The sequence below is a fragment of the Phyllobates terribilis genome, unplaced genomic scaffold, assembly GCF_046119375.1.
Source record: "Phyllobates terribilis strain yellow unplaced genomic scaffold, ASM4611937v1 Scaffold_2__4_contigs__length_985480577, whole genome shotgun sequence".
Classification (NCBI taxonomy): Eukaryota; Metazoa; Chordata; class Amphibia; order Anura; family Dendrobatidae; genus Phyllobates; species Phyllobates terribilis.
In genome coordinates this window covers 701785946-701808656 of record NW_027362762.1, presented here as the reverse complement: position 1 = coordinate 701808656, position 22711 = coordinate 701785946, and the positions used below count along the sequence as shown (strand labels likewise).

General features: G+C 41.9%; 1 protein-coding gene across 7 annotated transcripts in view; it reads left to right on the top strand.

Annotated features, from left to right (window-relative positions):
* The window catches only part of SYCP1 (synaptonemal complex protein 1), a 204450-nt gene that overhangs the window by 164837 nt on the left and 16902 nt on the right, over positions 1-22711 (top strand). For all 7 annotated transcript variants that reach the window (XM_073667118.1, XM_073667123.1, XM_073667122.1 and 4 more), the window contains one exon: positions 16208-16339. In XM_073667118.1, the coding sequence (XP_073523219.1) occupies positions 16208-16339 (132 nt within the window). The remainder of the gene's footprint in view (positions 1-16207; positions 16340-22711) is intronic.

The following is a 22711-nucleotide window of genomic DNA, read 5'->3' as shown; positions in this document are numbered from 1 at the left end:
ACTTCACTTGAGGACACTTTCAAAGTTTTCCCAATTTTTCACACTGGCTGACCTTCATTTCTTAAAGTAATGATGACCACTCGTTTTTCTTTACTTAGAATTTGTATTATGGCAAGAAAAAAGCAGCTAACAGTCTATTCAGTAGGACTATCAGCTGTGTTTCCACCAGACTTCTGCACAGCACAACTGATGGTCCCAACCCTATTTATAAGGCAAGAAATCCCACTTATTAAACCTGACAGGGCACACCTGTGAAGTGAAAACCATTTCCTGTGACTACCTCTTGAAGCTCATCAAGAGAATGCCAAGAGTGTGCAAAGCAGTCATCAAAGCAAAAGGTGGCTACTTTGAAGAACCTAGAATATAAGACATATTTTCAGTTGTTTCACACTTTTTTGTTAAGTATATAATTTCACATGTGTTAATTCATAGTTTTGATGCCTTCAGTGTGAATGTACAATTCTCATAGTCAGGAAAATACAGAAAAATCTTTAAATGAGAAGGTGTGTCCAAACTTTTGGTCTGTACTGTAGTTATGTCTGTACGTGTACGTATCTGTTTATATGTTTGTGTATGTGCGTGTTTGCGTATTTATTGTATGTGTGCATATCAGTGTACCATGTGCGTGTGTATGTGTGCGCATGACTGCATGTGTGCGCATGTCTGCGTACTGTGTGTGTATGTGTGTGTGCATGTCTGCGTATTGTGTGTATGTGTGTGCGCATGTCTGCGTACTGTGTGCATGTGTCCATGTCTGCGTACTGTGTGGTCATGTCTGCGCATGTCTGTGTACTGTGTGCACATGTCTGTGTAGTATGTGTGCGCATGACTGCGTACTGTGTGTGTGCGCATGACTGCGTACTGTGTGTGTGCGCATGTCTGCGTACTGTGTGTGCGCGCGCATGTCTGCGTACTGTGTGTGCGCATGTCTGCGTACTGTGTGTGCGCATGTCTGCGTACTGTGTGTATGTGAGCGCATGTCTGCTTACTGTGTGTATGTGTGCGCATGTCTGCTTACAGTGTGTATGTGTGTGCGCATGTCTGGGTACTGTGTGTATGTGTGTGCGCATGTCTGCCTACTGTGTGTATGTGTGTGCGCATATCTGCGTACAATGTGTGTGAGCACATGTCACCGTAGTGTGTGTGCGCGCATGTCTGCGTACTATGTGTGCGCGCATGTCTGCGTACTGTGTGTGCGCGCATGTCTGCGTACTGTGTGTGCGCGCATGTCTGCGTACTGTGTGCGCGCATGTCTGCGTACTGTGTGTGTGTGTGCATGCATGTCTGCGTACTGTGTGTGCATGTCTGCTGTACTGTGTGCATGTCTGCTGTACTGTGTGCGCATGTCTGCTGTACTGTGTGCGCATGTCTGCGCACCTTATGTGCGTGTGCATGTCGGCCTACTGTGCGCGTGTGCATGTTTGCATATGTGAAGGATGAGGGGACAGCCTGGGCCCTGTGCTGTATACCTATATTTCTCCGCCATATCTGTACATCATGAATGGTGGTATGTGTTAAAGGGGCCCACTGAGACTCCTTTGCCCGGGGCCCACGAAAACCTGGAGCAGCTGTGGATCACATCACATTTGAAATTACTTTGAGGCGTCTGTATGACAGCAATGCCCAGAAATGACACCATTCTAAATATTGCACCCCTCAAGGTGCTCAAAACCACATTCAAGAAGTTTATTAACCCTTCAGGTGCTTCACAGGAATTTTTGGAACGAGGAAGAAAACAATGAACATTTAACTTTTTTTCACAAAAATATTTAGACCCAATTTTTTTTTTTTCACAAGGGTAGCATGAAAAAAATTGACCCCAAAATTTGTTCTGCAATTTCTCCTGAGCACGCAGATACCCCATATGTTGGGGAAACCACTGGGCGCACGGCAGGGCTCTGAAGGAAAAGAGCTCCATTTGACTTTTTGAATGTAAAATTTGTTTTAATAATTAGCGGACGACATGTCGCTTTTGGGGGGCCCCTGATGTGCCTAAACAGTGGAAACCCATAAGAGACCCCATTTTGGAAACTACACCCCTCAGGGATTTTATCAAGGGGTATAGTGAACATTTTGAAGCCAGAGGTACGACACAGAATTTGATAACATTAGGTTATCATATTGAATATGTTGTCATTAGCCTTGAGCGCAAGTGCTCGCTACTTGAGTTTGCAACGGGTACTCAGGTATGCACCAAGTATCGTGGGTGCTGGAGTGACATGCTTGAGTCCCCACTCCGCATGTTTCTCGGTTGTTAGTCACCCAAAAAAAATGCGGGGATTGCTCTTGTATGGCAGGCAATAACCGTGGGGGTTCTTTTTGGCTGTATAACAGCGGTGAAACATATGGGACGGAGACTCGAGCATGTCACTCAATCACCCACAATACTCGGTGCATACCCAAGCACCAGATGCAAACTCAAGTAGCGAGCATTTGCGCTCAACACTAGTCGCCATATCGTCATCATTTTTTTTTCTTAACTTTTGAAAAAATTCCAACCCCAACCCTAAGACAAACCTAACCCAAACCTAATACAACCCTAACCATAACACAACCTTAATCCTAACCGTAACCCTAATCCTAACCCCCAACACAACCCTAACCCTAACACAACCCTAATCCTAACACAACCCTAACCCTATCCCGAGGGATTCATTCACTATAATGAGGCAGCAGAGTTACTCTGGACTCCGTCTGGCCTCTGTTTTTTTTCAGAGGTTCACACAACTGTGGCCGACGGCACTTTTATGCACGACTAATAAAAAGACGGGCATCTTGGGATCACAGGCCAGACTGCGTCCACGGTGCCTCCATGTGCCTCATTACAGGGAATCTTCCGCCGGGGATTCTGTCTGAATCACGTGTTTAAGAAATTTACACAGAAACCCCGGTGTAAACGCTCAGCGCAGAGCGCAGGATAAATGTGCGCCAAGCCTCACTGCGATCTTTGGGAGGCTGAATGAACAAATCAACAGCAGGTGAAGAATTGGTTTTATTTATTTTGTACGCCATTCCTCCTGAGGTATAAGTGATTAGACGACTTTTTTCTTCGGGTCAGTGCGATTACAGCGATACCAGATTTATATCGGGTTTTTATGTTTGGCAGCTGTCACACACTAAAAGATACTTTTTTTGCAAAGACAAGTTTTTGCATCGCCATATTTTGAAAGCTATAATTTTTCCATATTTCGGCGACAGACTCATTTAAGGGTTTGTTTTTTGCAGGACAAGTTGACGTTTTTATTGGTACCATTTTCGGGCACGTGACATTTTTTGATTTCTTTCTATTCCGATTTTTGGGAGGTAAGAATAAACAAAAAACAACAATTCAGGAATTGCTTTTTTGTTTTTTAGGCCATTTTGCGTGTGGTAAAATTGATAAGGGAGCATTATTGTTCGGGTCAGTACGTTTACAGCGATACTACATTTATAACTTTTTTTATGTTTTGGCGCTTTTACACAGTAAAAACTATTTTATAGAAAAAATTATTTTGTTTGCGACGCTTTACTCAGAGCTGTAACTTCTTTATTTTTCGGCTGATGGAGCTGTATGGCGGCTTGTTTTTTGCAGGACAAGATGACATTTTCAGCTATACCATTTTTATTTACATTCGTCTTTTTAGTATAATCTCTTTTTATTGAAATAAAAATAGACATTAACAAATAAAACATATATTAATAAATGCCGGTGCTTGGTCACGATGATCAAATTAACATACAGTACAGACCAAAAGTTTGGACACACCGTCTCATTTAAAGATTTTTCTGTATTTTCATGACTATGAAAATTGTACATTCACACTGAAGGCATCAAAACTATGAATTAACACATGTGGAATTATATACCTAACAAAAAAGTGTGAAACAACTGAAAATATGTCTTATATTCTAGGTTCTTCAAAGTAGCCACCTTTTGCTTTGATGACTGCTTTGCATGCTCTTGGCATTCTCTTGATGAGCTGCAAGAGGTAGTCACCGGAAATGGTGTCCCAACAATCTTGAAGGAGTTCCCAGAGATGCCTAGCACTTGTTGGCCCTTTTGCCTTCACTCTGCGGTCCAGCTCACCCCAAACCATCTCGATTGGGTTCAGGTCTGGTGACTGTGGAGGCCTGGTCATCTGGCGTAGCACCCCATCACTCACCTTCTTAGTCAGATAGCCCTTACACAGCCTGGAGGTGTGTTTGGGGTCATTGTCCTGTTGAAAAATAAATGATGGTCCAACTAAACGCAAACCGGATGGAATAGTATGCCGCCGCAAGATGCTGTGGTAGCCATGCTGGTTCAATATGCCTTCAATTTTGAATAAATCCCCAACAGTGTCACCAGAAAAGCACCCCCACACCATCACACCTCCTCCTCCGTGCTTCACAGTGGAAACCAGACATGTAGAGTCCAACCGTTCACCTTTTCTGCGTCGCACAAAGACACGGTGGTTGGAACCAAAGATCTCAAATTTGGACTCATCAGACCAAAGCACAGATTTCCACTGGTCTAATATCCATTCCTTGTGTTCTTTAGCCCAAACAAGTCTCTTCTGCTTGTTGTCTGTCCTTAGCAGTGGTTTCCTAGCAGCTATTTTACCATGAAGGCCTGCTGATAAGAGGAGACTTTTAACAGTTGTTGTACAGATGTGTCTGCTGCTAGAACTCTGTGTGGCATTGACCTGGTCTCTAATCTGAGCTGCTGTTAACCTGCGATTTCTGAGGCTGGTGACTTGGATAAACTTATCCTCAGAAGCAGAGGTGACTCTTGGTCTTCCTTTCCTGGGGCGGTCCTCATGTGAGCCAGTTTCTTTGTAGCACTTGATGGTTTTTGCAACTGCACTTGGGGACACTTTCAAAGTTTGCCCAATTTTTCGGACTGACTGACCTTCATTTCTTAAAGTAATGATGGCCACTCGTTTTTCTTTACTTAGCTTCTTTTTTCTTGCCATAATACAAATTCTAACAGTCTATTCAGTAGGACTATCAGCTGTGTATCCACCAGACTTCTGCACAACACAACTGATGGTCCCAACCCCATTTATAAGGCAAGAAATCCCACTTATTAAACCTGACAGGGCACACCTGTGAAGTGAAAACCATTTCCGGTGACTACCTCTTGAAGCTCATCAAGAGAATGCCAAGAGTGTGCAAAGCAGTCATCAACGCAAAAGGTGGCTACTTTGAAGAACCTAGAATATAAGACATATTTTCAGTTGTTTCACACTTTTTTGTTAAGTATATAATTCCACATGTGTTAATTCATAGTTTTGATGCCTTCAGTGTGAATGTACAATTTTCAAAGTCATGAAAATACAGAAACATCTTTAAATGAGAAGGTGTGTCCAAACTTTTGGTCTGTACTGTATGCTCAAATATTCTTTATCACTTCTTTGGTAAGACTCCTACACCTTTAATCTAATGATGTAAACATTAGTTTTATCATATCCAACAGTGTAAATCATTTACATAAATTAACACAACGATACAAAAAGGAAAAAAAAAAAAAAGGGGAAGAAAAATGTGAGGGCAAAAGGAGGGGAGAAGAGGAAAAAGAAAGGAAAGATAAGAAAGGAGGGAAGGGTTAGGGAATGGAAGAGGAGAAGGGGAACATGAGCTAAGGCTCATTTTTAGAACCTCTAATCATTTCCCAGCACCAGTCCGGATCCAATTCCCCTATTCAACAATCTTTTACCTAAACAGCCTATGAAACTCCGGTGAGTCCTGAAACAACATCCAAACACTCCAGATCTTCCAGAATTTATCAGCACAACCATTAAAGTCGCAGAGAGTTCCTCCATTCTGCAGATATTGGCCATTTCATTGTACCATTCCGAGATTTGGGGAACTTGAGGTGATTTCCAATAACGTGGAATAATATAATAATATTTATTTATGGGTACAATATATGTATATATATATATATATTTTATTATTATTATTTTATTTTTTTATTATTTTTTTTTTTTTTTACTCAGTACTACTATGGGACTTCCACTTTCTGCAGTCTGATCGTAGATATAAGGTATCGATAGCAGTACAGGATCACTGCTATACCTTGTAATTGTCAGTGCTGCAGACACAAGTTACTTTGATCATGCACTGCGCATGATCAAACTAACGTGCTGGTGCCTGGTGACCCGGATGTCGTCATGATGACATCGGGTCACCAAAGCAACGATCAGGACCCCGTGCTGACAGCGCGAGGTCTCTGATCAAAGAGGAGAGAGACTTTTGTCCCTCTGCTCACTCACTAAATGCGAGCAGGGGGTTAAAGTGCCAGGCACCGCTCCTGGCACTGAGTACCGGGTGTCAGCTGTCAGAATCAGCTGACACCTGGCGGCGATCGCCATGTCGTAATAATATGTACTTGGTCCATAAGTAGTAGGGCACAGGGACGTATTATTATGTACATCGTCAGAAAGGGTTTAATAAAAGTAGTTGAAAGAGAAAAAACGTTCCAGCTTCCATGGAAGCTGGAAAATTTTTTCTCTTTCAACTATTGTAAGTGGTCCCTTGTGTTCCGTGCCTCCAGACACATAGGAGTGTGGGTGAGCTGGTCTTTTTTCTAGTTAATAAAAGTAAATTGCAAACAGGGCTGTGGTGTCGGTAAGCCAAACCTCCGACTCCATCTCCGACTCCTCAATTTCCATGACACCGACTCCAACTCTGACTCTCCGACTCCCTCATACATGGCTCATGTTTAAGTGATAAATTTACTGTAGCACAGATTCATCTCAGCTAAAAGTTGTTCAGGAACAGGACAGACATTTATAGGACATTTCATAACTTTCCCAAATCCTTATGAAAAAAATATTCCCCACAAACTGCATTGAACTACTGTACCCAATTTATTATATATTTTAGGAGTTGGAGTCGGTCCATTTTATACCGACTCCAAATTCGACTCCACGACTCTGACACCACTGCCCTGATTGCAAAGTTGCTTGTTTTAACCTATTTATGAACTTGAGATGACAACCCCTTTAACTGAGAAACTAAATAACTATACAATGTGTGTTGGCTGCACTAACACAATTAAGATACAAAATAAGTAACACCTGTCATTTACATCTTGTTGTCCATAAAGACAGACTACCTACAGATTGGGCCTCACTCTTAAGTCCTGATCCACTAGAGTACTAAGGCAATTAGAATAGATAATACATAATAAATTATGCCTGCCATTGACGCTCAGTGTCCATAACAGCGGACTGCATACAGATGATTATTATTTTTGTTTATTATTATAGCGCCATTAATTCCATGGCGCTGTACATGTGAAAAAGGGGTATACGTAGCAGACAACAAGTACAATAGTTTGAACAAAAACAAGTCACCAACTGGTACAGGAGGAGAGAGGACCCTGCCCGCGAGGGCTCACAATCTAGATTGGATACCCTTTTTAAGTCCCAATCCATAAGCAGCAATTTTACAATGTAGGGTAAGTAATAAGGGCAACACTGATTAGATTAAATTCATATTCTTTATTGACCTATTTTAGCAATAACATTTAGGCTGTGTATAGCACTAGGCTGCTTCTGGATATACTATATACTTACAAGGAATCAGTACAAAAGTCAGAAAAACTATTTATGATACAGGCTGTGATGGAAATAAGCTATTTTTTTATTGTTTTCTTTTACTGTTTTAATAAGGACTGCAAACTATGTCCTGCGAGGAAAGGTTATAGGATATGGGAATGTTTAGCTTGCAAAAAAGAAGGCTAAGAGGAGACTTAATAGCTGTCTACAAATATCTGAAGGGATGTCACAGTGTAGAGCAGGGGTGGGAAATCTTATTTCTGATCGTGATTTTGAATATGTGGAGGTGTGCAGTTCTGAAAATGGGTTTTGCGAGTTTTTTGACATATAGGTCCCTCAAAGCTCTTTCAAAAGTGAAGTAGTCCCTAAAAATAAAGGTTTTGTAAACTTCATTAAAAAATGAAAAATTTCTGCTAAACGTTTAACCCTACTAATATCCTAACAAAAAAGGATGTTTCAGAATGATGCTTATCTAAAGTAGACATATGGTAAATGTTATTTATTAACTATTTAGTGTGGTATGACTGTTTTAAGGGCATAAAAAATTAGTGTTTGAAAATGTTGAATTTTGCAAGTTTACCACTAATATAAAGTACAATGTGTTATGAAAAAAACAATTTCAGGATCACTGGGATATGTGGAAACATTACAGAGGTATTATCACATAAAGTGACACATCAGATTTGAAAAATGTGGCCTGGTCAGAAAGGTAAAAAAAAGCTTCGGCAGTAAGGGGTTAAGTGAGATGGATTATTGTAAACAAATAATATGGTAGAGTATCCATGTGTTTATACTGTCAGAAAATGCAGTTTGTATCTTTAGATTGTTTCATTTAACTTAATGTGTCTAAATAGGACTTGTCATCAGGTCATAATTGGCCAGCTTTTGCTCTTTTTTATTCCTGCTGCTCTCCTGAGTAATCCATTGTTTTTTTTAAACCTGACCAGGGCCATATTTGGCATTCATGCATCCCTAGGCACTTTACCCCCCCCCCCCCCCCTTCCCCAGGTGGTTTGCACGGGCCAATTTTTACGTTTCTGACCAGTGTCACTTTATGAAGTAATAATTCTGAAACGCTTCAACGGATCCCCCTGATTCTGAGACTGTTTTTTCGTGACATATTGTACTTCATGATAGTGGTAAAATTTATTCGATATCACTTGCGTTTAATTGTGAAAAAAACTGAAATTTGGCGAAAATTTCACAATTTTCAAACTTTGAATTTTCATGCCCTTAAATCAGAGAGATATATCACCTTAATAAATAACATTTCCCACATGTCTACTTTACATCAGCACAATTTTGGAACCAAATTTTTTTTTGTTAGGGAGCTATAAGGGTTAAAATTTGACCATCGATTTCTCATTTTTACAACAAAATTTACAAAACCATTTTTTTAGGGTCCACGTCACATTTGAAGTCACTTTGAGGGGTCTTTATGACAGAAAATACCCCAAAGTGACACCATTCTATAAACTGCACCCCACAAGGTGCTCGAAACCACATTCAAGAAGTTTATTAACCCTTTGCGTGCTTCACAGCAATTAATTGAACGTGAAAGGAAAAAATGAACATTTAACTTTTTTTACTAAAATTTTACTTTAGACCCCAATTTTTTTATTTTCACGAGGGTAACAGGAGAAATTGGACCCCAAAAGTTGTTGTGCAATTTCTCCTGAGTACGCTGATACCCCATATGTGGGGGAAAGCCATTGTTTGAGCGCACGGCAGGGCTCAGAAGGGAAGGAGCCCCATTTGATGTTTTCAATGCAAAACTCGCTGGAATCGACAGCGGACCCCAGTGTTGCGTTTGGAGAGCCCCTGATGTGCCTAAACAGTGGAAACCCCCCACAAGTGACCCCATTTTGGAAACTAGACCCCATAAGGAACTTATTTAGATGTGTTGTGAGCACCTTGAACCCCCAGGTGCTTCACAGAAAATAACGTTGACTTGTGAAAAAAAAAACAAAACATTTTTTCCACAAAAATGTAAAAAAAATATATTTTCACAAGGATAACAGGAGAAAGTGGACCTCAAAATCTGTTACCCCATGTTTTGGAGAAAACTACTGTTTGGGCTCATATCAGGGCTCGGAAGGGAAGGAGAGACGCTTTGGAATGCAGACTTTGATGGAATGGTCTGCGGGCATCATGTCATGTTCTCAGAGCCCCTGATGTGCCTAAACAGTGGAAATGCCCAACAAGTGACCCCTTTTTGGAACTGATACCCGATTTGTAAATGTTATAATGTAGTGTCATACATCAGTTGTGTAGGACAACCTGACAAACACTACACAACTGACGTAGGACAACCTGACAAACACTACACAACTGACGTAGGACAACCTGACGAACGTGTAGTGTTCATCAGGTTGTCATACATCAGAAATTAATTTAGTAGTGCATGGAAGTATGGTACCTTCTGAAGCATTCTTTCATGCACAGGCCAGGTTTGTCGGGGCAGGTGTCGCATTGGTAAGTGGTGTCCTTGCGTATTTCCCTTTTGGAACACACTCGGCACCTCTTTTGTGACTTACCTTTATTTCCTGTTTGAGGGACCTCTCCTGGGAAATGCTGGCCTGGTACAATTCGAGGTCCTTCAGTTCTGGAAGTACTGGGGCCCACTCCGTCACCGCTGCAAAATATCAAGGCCTTGATAACTACCTCCTGAAACTGAAGGTACAACGTAGAACTATGCCCTGCACATTGTGACAGAAGGAAATGTTGTGCATTACCATCTGAACGATGTGCACGGCCAGCTTCTTATACCATACCTTGGCCTTTCTCAAAGCACTGTATGGCTGGAGGACTTGATCAGAGAGATCAGTATCAAGAGAATATAGTCGGCACTCCGTACAGCTGGGGTGGTGCATGTGGAAAGTAGTGTTCTAAGAAAAGCAAATCCCGGCACTCACGTGTTGGTGGTCAATTTGTTTATTCCACAACTCAAAAAAAACGTTTCAGCCTGTCTAAGGCTTTTTTTAATTGTGACAATTGAAAAAAGCCTTGGACAGGCTGAAACATTTTTTTTTGATCAGAGAGATCAACTCCCCCCATGTACTTGTTGTACCCCACTACACAGTCTGGTTTTACGACCTGTGTAGTGGAATCTCGTACAGTGCTGAGGGTGCTGCCATTACTATGTATGGTGGTCAAGAAAAGGACATCCCTCTTGTCCTTGTGCTTGATCACCAGCAGGTGGTCGCTACAGTGGGCTCTGTTCTCACTCCTTCTGAGCATCTGCCCAATTAACGTGTTCAGGAGGCCTCTCTGATTTTTGTGGACAGCACCGCAGGCTGCGGTACGTCGTGCAGAGAGGGACTTGAAGAGTGTACCCTGAGGTACTCTCACACAGTTTATACAGCTTGATTCCATACCTGGCCCTCTTACTGGGCAGGTACTGCCGAAATCCAAGCCGCCCCTTAAAATGGATTAAGTACTCATGCACCCAGATGTCCCTTTGGAGCACGTACACTTCAGCAAACTTGTTGTTGCAGTGCTCGATGACCGGTCGAACTTTGAAAAGACGATCAAAGTTCTGGTCATCGCGTGCAGTACACCTTGCATTATCGTTGTAATGCAAGAACTTATGGATGGCCTCAAAACATTTCCGGGTCATGACCATTCGGAAGACTGGAGTGTTATACAAAACGTCAACACTCCAGTATTGCAGAATTTCTGGCTTCTTCAGGATCCCCATATGAAGGACCAGGCCCCAAAACTTCATCATTTCTACTGTGTCTACAGGAGACCAGTTAGAAAATGATGAAGAGGGGTTTTGTTCCAACAATTGATGAGCGTAAAAATTTGTTTGGCCCACCATGAGGTTTATAAAATCCTCAGAGAAAAAGACTTTGAAAAAGTCTTTTTCTGTGAGGCCGGTGGTGTCAAACTTGATTCCTGATTCCGTCACAAAATCAGGAATCAGTGGCTCATAATTTTCGGGGGGCGAGTTCCATACGGGGTCATTAGTGGGGGACGCTGGTTCATCTTCTCTCCTGAGGCGACTGCGTGGCGGTCCAGCCACACCTAAGATGGAGGAATCAGAAAAATAAAGAAAGATGGGATACTCGCCCTCGCTGTCAGTGTCGGAGGCATGGAAAGCGCATGCCTCCTCTGCTGAATAGCGAGTTTGGGATGAGTGTGTGTCTGTACTTTATTTAGAGTGTGTGTGTGTCAGTGTGCTTGGGTGTAAACTTTTTTTATTTTTTTCTGAGAAAAAAAAGGAACAACCGCAGGTGGTGTAAACAGCGAGCACGATTGCACATTGGTAAACTATGTCACCGATCAGCACTCGGCAGGTGCTGGATGTGCGCACGGATGTGGTGCAAAGGAGCGGGGGAGTGTAAAACAGCGAGCACGAGTGCGGATCAGTGGTCTATGGTCACTAATCAGCGCTCAGCCGCTGCAGAAAGTACGAAAAAAAAAAAAAACGGACAAAAGTCGAGCGATCAAGTACTGATCAAGTAATGATCAGCACTTGGTGGCAGAAAGGCGGATGGGAAGGGGGGAAGGAGGAGAAGGGGTAGAGGGGGATTGAGGTGGATGAGGATGGATCAAAAAATCCTACTTACAGTTGTCTTCTGTCAGATGTCTTCTGTAGCAGCAGCACGAGTGGCGATTGTGGTGTCACAGGCTTCTGTGGCACTGCAAGGCCCAGCACGGCGCAAAATAGGACAGCGCGACCGTCCTCTACAAAAGAAAAAAGGTTAGTGGAAAAAAAAAGTGTAAAGTAGTGAGTGCTGATCGGTGTTTTGTCTCACCGATCAACGTTCGGCTAGATGCACGCACGGAAGTGGTGCAAAGTGGGAGGGGGGGAGAAAAAATGGACAGTGACAAATAAAGTCCAGAAAAACATCAATTGCACCAATCATAGTCGGCTGTGGACTTGGCTGACAGTACAGGGGGTCATGGAGCGGTGACAGGCAGGTCACAAGCCGGTCAACACCCCGTGACCGCCCGGTCAACTATGGTCAGGAACTCTGATTGGAGTGATTGATCATCATCGATCACTCCAATCAGAGGTGGCTGGGGCCTGTGCCGACATCACAGGGGTTCATGGGGCGGTGACCGGAAGGTCACAAGCCGGTCACCGCACGGTCGCGCTCTGATTGGTGTGATCGATGTAATTGGCGATCGCACTAACCAGAGCGGGTTGGGGAGAGGGCTGGGGTTACTAGGCAACAGCCTAGGATCGGTGCAATCAGATTGCCGGAAACAGTGAGAAATGCTGCGATTGGCGATCATGGTTGCAGAGGGGGGTAAGATGGCACCGGAAATTTAATGTGATCACCGCGACTTCGGTCGCGGGACCGCATTAAAGATCCCGCTTAATAGTACGTAGCTGGTCCATAAGGTCCAGGGCACAGCTACGTACTATTACTGACAGGGTCGTAAAGGGGTTAAGGGGTCACGCCCCCTATTGGTAAGTCAGACAAAGGCCTTATGCAGCAGTCAGTGTTACATGAACAGATTCTATCCGTATTTTTCACGACTACAACAGGTATCCATTATAGTCTATGAGGCAGTTCATATATCCGAGTTTTTTTTTTCACGGACTATGTGCCCGTGCAAAACTCACGGAGATATGTCCATTTTTTTTACAGTACAATATATGAAAAGTGCTAATACAAGTCTATGGATTTAGAAAAAACACATATAGCACACGGATAGTATCAGTATACAGTCTGTGTGCCATCCGTGTGCTGTCTGTGATTAACATTGCAAAGTATAGTAGAAGCTTTGTAATTTATTTATTCATCTGCGAAAACCACTGGTGACTGGTGGTAAAAACGGACACAAGAACCGTACACTGATGACACAAGAACCGTACACTGATGCACCGGAACCATTTTACATGTACGTGTTTAAACGCGGATGTGTGAATGAGGTCTAAAAGTGCCCATTCCCTTTAGATATTAGTTAAGGTCCCCATACACATTAGACTAAGGCTGGCCAAACCCACCGATATTAACGTGCTCAAACAACAGTCTGACGCTAGATTAACACATCCGTGTGTTACAATCTGAAAGAAAGGGGCTGATATTTTCTCAATTGTCATCCTAATTGCGTCAATTTTTTTCTTCCTTTTTTTTTACTGAAGAGGTGCTCGTTTCCAGCCAATACTTGGAACGTCACATTTTTATTCAAGTTTATCACTAAGCAACAAATGCAATCAATTCACTGTTATTGAGAGAAAACGAATGCATCGAGTCGGCATTGACCGCAAATATGCAAATTGGTTGCATGAGGTCACATGACCGCTATTTTGCATCAGGGAATGTTAATACCTTGCGCACCACAAGCTGTCACCATGCAGCAGTCACATACAGTGAATGCAGACTCTTGTTCCAAGTCTGGACAACCCGTTTAATGGGATTAGCTGTATGTTTGGGTTCGATGTCCTGCTGTAAAATAAATTTGAAGCCAATCAGACGTCTCCTTGATCGTCTTGCCACCTGCCTCAACTAGGCGAGTACAGCAGAAAATGATGCACGACAGATCACATGGTGATTCCGTCTGCATCATTATAATCAATGGCCCCATTAGCGCATACCACTGATTGCTGTTTTGTGGGGTTCAGATCTAAGCCCTGACAGAGCCACGGAACGCATTTTCATAGAACGGGCTGTCAGTCACCCAATACGTGAGCAAAATGTTCGTCCTTTGAGTTAAATACGTTATAAGCTGCTTAGAGAGGTCTTCCACTACTTTAACATTGATGACCTATCGACCTGTCCTAAGGACAGGACATCAGTCTGATTGGTGAGGGTGCAACACCCGGCTCCCCAGTCGATCAACTATTCTTGATGTCGACGGTGGCTGGAACTTCTCAGTTACAGAGCTGCACTGCTCTGTCTATTGTAAAATGGCCCCGGCCGGGCATTGCACGTCTGCTCCCTAACTAAGCAGTTCAGGCCGCCGACACCGAGAACAGCTGATCTCACCCCCATTGATCAGACACTGATGACCTATAGATAGGATAGGTCATCAGTGTTAAAGTAGTGGACAACCTCTATAAATATCATTGTTCTTGGCAGTGGATAGTCCTCTATAAACATGTGCTGCCAAGAACAATCCTATTACACAGTATGTGCACAGAAGGAGCATATTAAAAGGAGTTGTCCAAGTAAGGCCGCGCACATCTAGTCGGAATGTGGCCAGAAGTACAGTATACATAACGCATATTTGTGGTCACATGATGGCCCGCTCTCACCACTGGTATTGGAGAATCCTGACAGTTCGCAGTGCACATGTCATGAGGATTCAGAGCTCTACAGTCACAGGGTATTAAATGACTGCCGATTGCCTTCATGTAATCGGTCGGCAGTGGTTTAAATACGGCGATTGTCTAGTGAAAATGCCTCCATAGATCCAGGTACCTTATTGGTTGACATCTTCTCTGATTGGAAATGTTCTCATCCTATTCTTCTTCATCTGGTCCAGACGCCATGATGACTTTGGACATCCACTGCTCGTTTCTGCACCCTCTTTTTTCACACCCCCTGCACCCTTTTATCTCATACCCCCTTATCTCACAGGGGCCCAAGAGATCAAGGGGTCCTTTTTCAACTTCAAACCAGGTGGAATTGTGCCTTTTGATGAGCTATTGAACTACAAAGGGCCCATATATTGTTCTTGCACAGGGGCCCTTTCCTGACTGTGTCCGCTAGTGCCCTGCACCCCCTTATCTCACACTCCCTGCACCACCTTATCTCACACCCCCTGCACTCCTCTATCACATTCTGGACCCCTCTATTTCCCACGGTGTGGACCCCCACACATAGCTCTGTCAATCTGCACCCCCATAGCTCACAAAGCCTGCACCCCTCTGTCACATACACTCTGCACTCCCCATGTACCCCTGATCCCTCATTACCTCTCAGTTTCCACATCTCCTCCAGCTTCTTCTGCAGCTTCCAGCCTGCAAACTCTGGCTCCTCCCCCTTACGTCACATGATCGTGACGTCATCGCAGGTTCTGTACTATTGGTAAGTATTTTCTTGATATCTTCCGTTTAGGCAGAGAGCTAATTAAAGCTCCTCTGTCCCTGCTGTGTACTCGCATATTGAATAGCTCTCCCCCTTAAAAAAAACACTGGTTTTGATACTTAGCCAAGTGGAAGGGGGTTGAAAAAAAATGAAAAAAAACTAATTTTTCTTTCAAGATGGCACCGCCCCTTTAACTTGCCGCCCTAGGCACCCGCCCTCAAGTGCCTAGTGGCTATTACGGCCCTAAACCCGACATACGGTTCCAGAGATATGACCCTTTTTATTTAGTGCTACTTTTTATGGTCCTTACCAAAGCGTGTTGCTCACAGATTAGTAATGCAGAGCAGCCTAAAGATACTGTACACCCCCAGAGAATCCTGTGGGCCATGACCCCTGGGAAAAGACCATAAAAATTAACACTAAATAAAAAAGCCCATACCTATGGAACCTTATGGTGGATTTAAAAAAAAAACCAGAATACACAGAGGAGCTGCAAGAATAAAATAAGAACGAGAACTGGATACTTTTAACCTGGTGACAAATCTTCTTTAAATATTCTTTACATTTTCTATTCTTCATTATATTTTTGAAAAATGCTGTTTGATTTTATATTGATAATATTTTTCCTTTTTTCGCTCTTGAATTGGTCATGAATTAATTAAATGTTAAAATCTGTATGCTTCCTTTCAGACATATTCTGTGAAGACTCCACCTAAGTATGAAAATGTTACTGCACATCTGCAAGATGGTGTGAAGAAAAAAAGAAAAGTTGCCTTAGAATTTGATTTCCACTCTGACAGCTCCGATCCTACAGACATTTTGGTAAAATGTTGTAATCAAAATCCCATGAAAGGAGCACTTTAAGCAAGAGAGACGGTGCTTGACATAGTGCATATAGTATTTACTAGTTCTGTCTAAACCTAGACTAGACAGTCTTAAAATGCTCCATATCTATCACGGGGCTTATGCTAGATGACACATTTGGCACATATTTACGTCACCTATTGCTTGGCTAAGTTCGTGCCACATTTTGTCTATATTTTGGAAAAATAATGCCACATTAGTACCGCACCTTTGGATTTTCTCATAATTCTTGAATTTCTACTGTATTACTAAATGTGAATATTGACTCAGTGTGAAGTCAGACTCCAGCTCAAAAGAGTGTGCACTTTATATGATAGAAGATATTTTGAGAGAGATATTGTTCAGCTGCATTGATAAAAATTGGCAGAAATGGCACCTCTGAGTTGGCCAGGAACTTGCACCTTATTTCGTACATGATGTTGTTACTTTAACCAGCAGCATAAGATTATTTTCCTATCCATGTTACGGTAGGTTTTAGGCCACGGCCCCACTATCAGTATTTCTTCAGTATTCGGTCAGTATTTTTTCTCAGGAGTGGGAGACCAAACCAGGTGATAAATGCAGTGGGTGATAAATGCAGAATTGGTGACTTGTTTCTATTATACCTTTTCTCTGATTATTCCTCACCTGGTTTTGGCTCCCACTCCTGAGAAAAATTACTGATGGAATACTGACCAAATACTGATAGTGAGGCTGTGGCCTTAGGAATATAATGAGGCTTACCTGTATATTGTTACTAGGGCAAACAGAACCAACAAAAAAGGTGTTTCCAGCACATAAATAAAACATCTAGCGCTTTAATCCAAAAAATTGTTAAAAAAACGATAGATTTAGTATATATCATGCTATGAATAATAGGATTTACGAGCTAGAAATCCGTTAACATTGCAAGCATAATGTTTTTATCAATGTGTTTGGAGTTAATGAGGCATTGCATTTTCTCTGCGTGCTGTGAGCACCTTTCTTTGTAAATACTGCACCCAGCCTTGTGCGCTGAGGAATTACATAGTAGCTGGCCTAATGCTTTCTACTTTCTTATGTGCACACGATCCGGAGCCGCTGCGGGTTTGACGCTGCGTGTTTATGCAGCGTCAAACCCGCAACGTCCAGATGTTACAGCATAGTGGATGGGATTTGCAGAGATCCCATGTCCACTATGCGTCCCCGTGCACCTGCACCTCACCCACAGAAACTAACATGCGGTGCGTCTTTCCAGACCGCAGCATGTCAATTTCTCTTGCAGGTCCGCATGCGGGCTTTCCCCATAGACCTAACCTCTATGAGGAAAGTCCGCAGGTGAAAAAAAAATGACGCAGCTCATTTGCATATTGCGTGGAAGCCGCCGGCGAATATTCCGCAGCGTCAGGGCCGCAGGCTGGTACACATCGTGGGCACATATCCTTACTGTCTACTGCAAAAAATGTATATATTGATACACCTGGTTGCAACTAATGGATCCTGTTGACAATGAATCACTTTGTAGGTGACTTTTCACCTTGTGTATTACTCCAAGTGCATTGATGACTTGAAGTTGTATTTCCATCTCCAAGATCCTATCCGAATATGCAGTAGGTGTAATACTAATATTTGCAAATATCGCCAATTAGAAAGATAGTATGGCTCTTCTGATAAATCTCCATGGTTGCGACCACGAACAACTAACTGTCACTCTATGAGTGGTCATAACCCTGAATACCTAAGCTACTGCAATGCCTTGCACATGAGGTAATGCCTTGCACATGAGACGAAGTGAATCAGAAGAACATTTCTAATTGAAGGTATTTGCTAATATTATTATTATTATTACACCTACTACATTTTGGGATAGGATCTTGGAGATGGGAATACCCCTTTATACTGGGTTTACACTTGTCGATCATGACTCTCAACTGCTGATTAGCTACAATTGTGTTCAAAAGTTTACATACCTCAGCAGTATTTTTCCTTTCTTGGCCTTGTATCAGAGAATATGAATGATAACAAAAAAACTTTTCCTCCACTCATGGTTATTGGTTGGGTGAAGCCATTTATTGTCAAACTACTGTGTTTTCTCTTTTTAAATCTGGAGTTTCTGGAGTGGCCATCTCAGTCTCCTGACCTCAATATCATTGAACCATTCTGGGGAGATTTCAAGTACTCCGTTCACACTAGACAGCCCAGGAATTTACAGGAACTGGAGGCTTTTTTCCAAGAAGAATGGGCAGCTTTACCATCTGAGAAAATAAAGAACCTCATCCACAACTACCACAAAAGACTTCAAGCTGTCATTGATGTTAGAGGGGGCAATACACAGTATTAAGAACTTGGGAATGTGAACTTTTGAGCAGGGTCATTTGGATGTTTTAGGTTGTCATTAAGATTTAAAGGAAAAATTCTGCCGGGGTATGTAAACTTTTGAGCACAACTGTAAATGCAAGTTAATTGGTAGTTATTTAATGGGGTTATCTGAGACTTTTTTTCCTATTGGGCTAAGAAGGTACTTTCTTATTGGGCTAAGAACTTACTTTCTTGTTGGGCTAAGAACTTACTGTTCTGCCCTGTGAAGATTTTACTCTCACGTCAATAGAGCAGATCCTCCTCTTCTGGTCTGCTCTTTCGATGGGGCGTCAGTGCCGACGTCATGCTGATTGTCAGCTGGCTCACTAAATTTAGTCAGTGGTGACAGAGCAGCGCCTTCTCGTCTGCTCTGTCAACGTGACGTCACTGGAAGAAGGAGAATCGCTGGCAGGTGTGGTCTGTGACTGCTCTAAACCAAGACAGAGCTTCACAGGATTGGTAGGAAAAAAAAAACAAATCCAGCATTACCCCTTTAATGGCCTGTTCAGGCTAATACATTCGTTCTGTGGATAGAAAAAAATCATTGCTCCCTGCAGCATATGTCCTGTTTATACAGGACAATGTGCTGCCAAGAAAAGTAATTTTTACCCAAGCTACAAATCATTTCACATGACAAACGAGTGTTTTATTTGTTCATCATGTGATTGCTGGCCTGCTTAGACACCATAATATTCGGAAACAAGCTTTCTTAGTAATGGCCGTTCCCCAATTATTGGGCCATCTAAAAGCAAGATAAGGCATTACTTTTTCACTCGTATAAACACAGCATAAGCAAATATATATAGGTAGTTGGATGGAAGGAGGAGAGAACAGAAAGGTGCCTATGTATACTTTTATGCAAGTTTGGTGGTTACATTACAAAACACATATTTATTTGTACTGTGCAATTCATAGACTTTGCAAGCATAGAATTAGATGATACAGATTTATCATGGGTCCTCATGCTGTTTGATAAATCTTTAGACTGTCAAAACTAAGTTTATACTAACTGTTGTTGGCTTACTTTGTGCCAGAAATTTGTGCCAAAATTGTCATTAATTATTTATTGCAGAAGTGTGTAAAACACATAAATATCGTGCAAGTTATGAACGAGTGTTTGGCTCTCATTGCACCATACTTCTAGCCACTATTTGTTTATTGTTCTGCATATCCCTGATGATTCAAGGTGGTTACATTGTTAGGATGAAACACATAGGGACATTTGTGAGGACAGTTAGTTAGATTTATTGTAGTTAGTTCAGTGTTTTCTTCTACCTTTGTTTAGCTCTCCTCTGTCATTCCTTCTTCACATTTGTTTGTATGTACTCATAGCTATATGGTTTATCAATCTCAATAGCTGCTACTAACAGCTAGAGTGCCTTGTAAACATATTCATACCCCATGAATGTTTCCACATTTTTTCACCTTACATCCACAAACTTAAATTTGTTTTATTGGGATTTTATGTGATAAACCAAAACAACAAGACAAGTATTTGTGAAGTGTAAAGGAAATGATACATGGTTTTTTAAATATTTTAAAAATACAAATCTGAAAATTGTGACGTGCATTTGTATTCAGCCCTCTGGATCAGTACTTTGTAGGAACCCCTTTACACTGCAATTATTGCTGCAAGTCTTTTGGGGTATGTCTCTGAATTTTTCATTTTTGACCATTCTTATTTGCAAACTAGCTCTAGCTCAATGAGATTGGACGGAGAGCATCTGTGAACAGCAATTTTCAACTCTTGCCACAGGTTCTCAGTGGGATTTAGATCTGGACTTTGCCTTGGCTGCATGAAGATGCTTTGACCTAATCCATTCCATTGTAGCTCTGACAGTATGTTTAGGGTTGTTGTCCTGTTGGAAGGTTAACCTACACACCCAGTCTCACGTCTTTGCAGCCATCATCAAGTTTTCCTCCAAGTATTGCCCTGTAATTAGCTCCATCCATCTTCCCATCAACTCTGACCAGCTTCCCTATCCCTGCTGAAGAAAAGTATCCCTATAGCATGATGCTGCCATCACCATGTTTGACGGTGAGAATGGTGTTTTCAGAGTGATGTGCAATGTTAGTTTTCCACCACACATAGCGTTTTGCATTTAGCCAAAAGTTCTATTTTGGTTAAATCTGACCAGAGTACCTTCTTCCACCTGCTAGCTGTGTTCCTACATGGCTATTTGCATGCTGCAAACGGGACTTTACGGCTTGCTTTCAAATATTGCTTTATTTTTGCCACTCTTCCATAAAGGCCAGATTTGTGGTGTATACCACTAGTAGTTGTCCTATGGACAGATTCTCCCACCTCAGCTATTGATCTCTGCAGCTCCTCCAGAGTGACTAAGGGCCTTTTGGCTGCTTGTCTAATTAGTGCTTTCCTTGCTTGGGATATCAGTTTAGGTGAATGGCCATGTTTTTTTAGGTTTGCAGTTGTGCCATACTCCTTCTATTTTTGGAGATGTTCAGAGCTTGGGCTATTTTTTTGTAGCCTAATCCTGCTTTCCTCTTCTCCACAACTTTTTCCCTGACCTGTCTGGTATGTTCCTTGGTAATCAAGATGCTGTTTAATCTCTAGTGTTCGCAAACAAACCTCTCAGGCCCTCACAGAACAGCTGTAGTTATATTGAGAATAAATTACACACAAGTGGACTCAATTTACAAATTATATGACATCTGGAGGCAATTGGTCACTCTGGATTTTATTTAGGGGTATCAGACTACAGGGAACTGAATACAAATGTACATCACAATTTTCAATTTATATTTTTAAAACATTTTAAAAAAAACGTATTATTTCCTTTCCAGTTCGCAAATACTTGCTACTTTGTGTTGGTATATCACACAAAATCCCAATAAAATACATTTAAGTTTTTGGTTGTAATGTGAAAAAAATGTAGAAAAGTTTATGAATACTTTTTCAAGGCACTGTAGTTAGCTTGTCAATACCCAGAGGGGAAAGAATGGTATTTATACAGTATATATCCACAGGTATTAGAGGGAGTTTTATCCACACTAACCACTGCTGTCTCAATTGTTTTCATTAACCCCTTCATGACATATGATGTACATTTATGTCATATGTCGTGTCCCAGCCTTTGATGCCGGCTCGCATGCCGAGCCCACATCTTTCCCCGCAGATGATGGCTGATTTAATCCATCATGTGCCTTTAACCGCCATGGGTGAAGCCAACCTCCTCCAGATGTTGTTAACCTGTTAAATATCACTTTCAATCTCTGATTTAACACCCGCCAGCAGAGGGGCGCATCATTCCATGCTCCCAACGGTGCTGCCTTTACGTGATCGCAGAGAGCTGATGGGTTGCCGTGACCGCCGAGAGTCTGCTGAAGACCCCGTGATTGTTATGACAATTTTTCTATGAAAGCCAACCTGTGATTAGGAGATCGTAATTCTCACTATACATAGTAGTGCAGATGCACTGCTTTGTATAGCACAAGCGATTAGACAATCACCTGATTCAATTAATTATTATTAATTATTAAAACTATTAAACTCAGTAAACAGTTAAAAAAAAGTTTTAGAAAAATATGTAAAAAAAAAGTTAAAATAAGCTCCCTTTTGCCCCATTAAAAATAAAACAATTAAAAAAAATACCCATACTTGATACCGCTGCGTTTGTAAAAGTCCGATCTATCAAACGCCAAAATTAAGTTTTGCCACCGCAAAATTGCAATAAATTGTAATGAGAGGCGATCAAAACATCATATCTACCACAAAATGGTATCAGTAAAAATGTCATCTCCAGGTGCAGAAAATAAGCCCACACCCAGCACCATATCCCAAAAATTGAAGGTGTTACGGGTCTGTAAAATAAAATTTCACCACTTAACCCCTTCATTCTCCAAGCCTGTTTTCACCTTCATGACCTAGCCAAATTTTATAATTTTGACCAGTATAACTTTTTCTGTTAATAACTCTGTAACGCTTCAACGGATCCCACTGATTCTAAGAATATTTTTTGTGACATATTGTACTTCACGATAGTGGTAAAATTT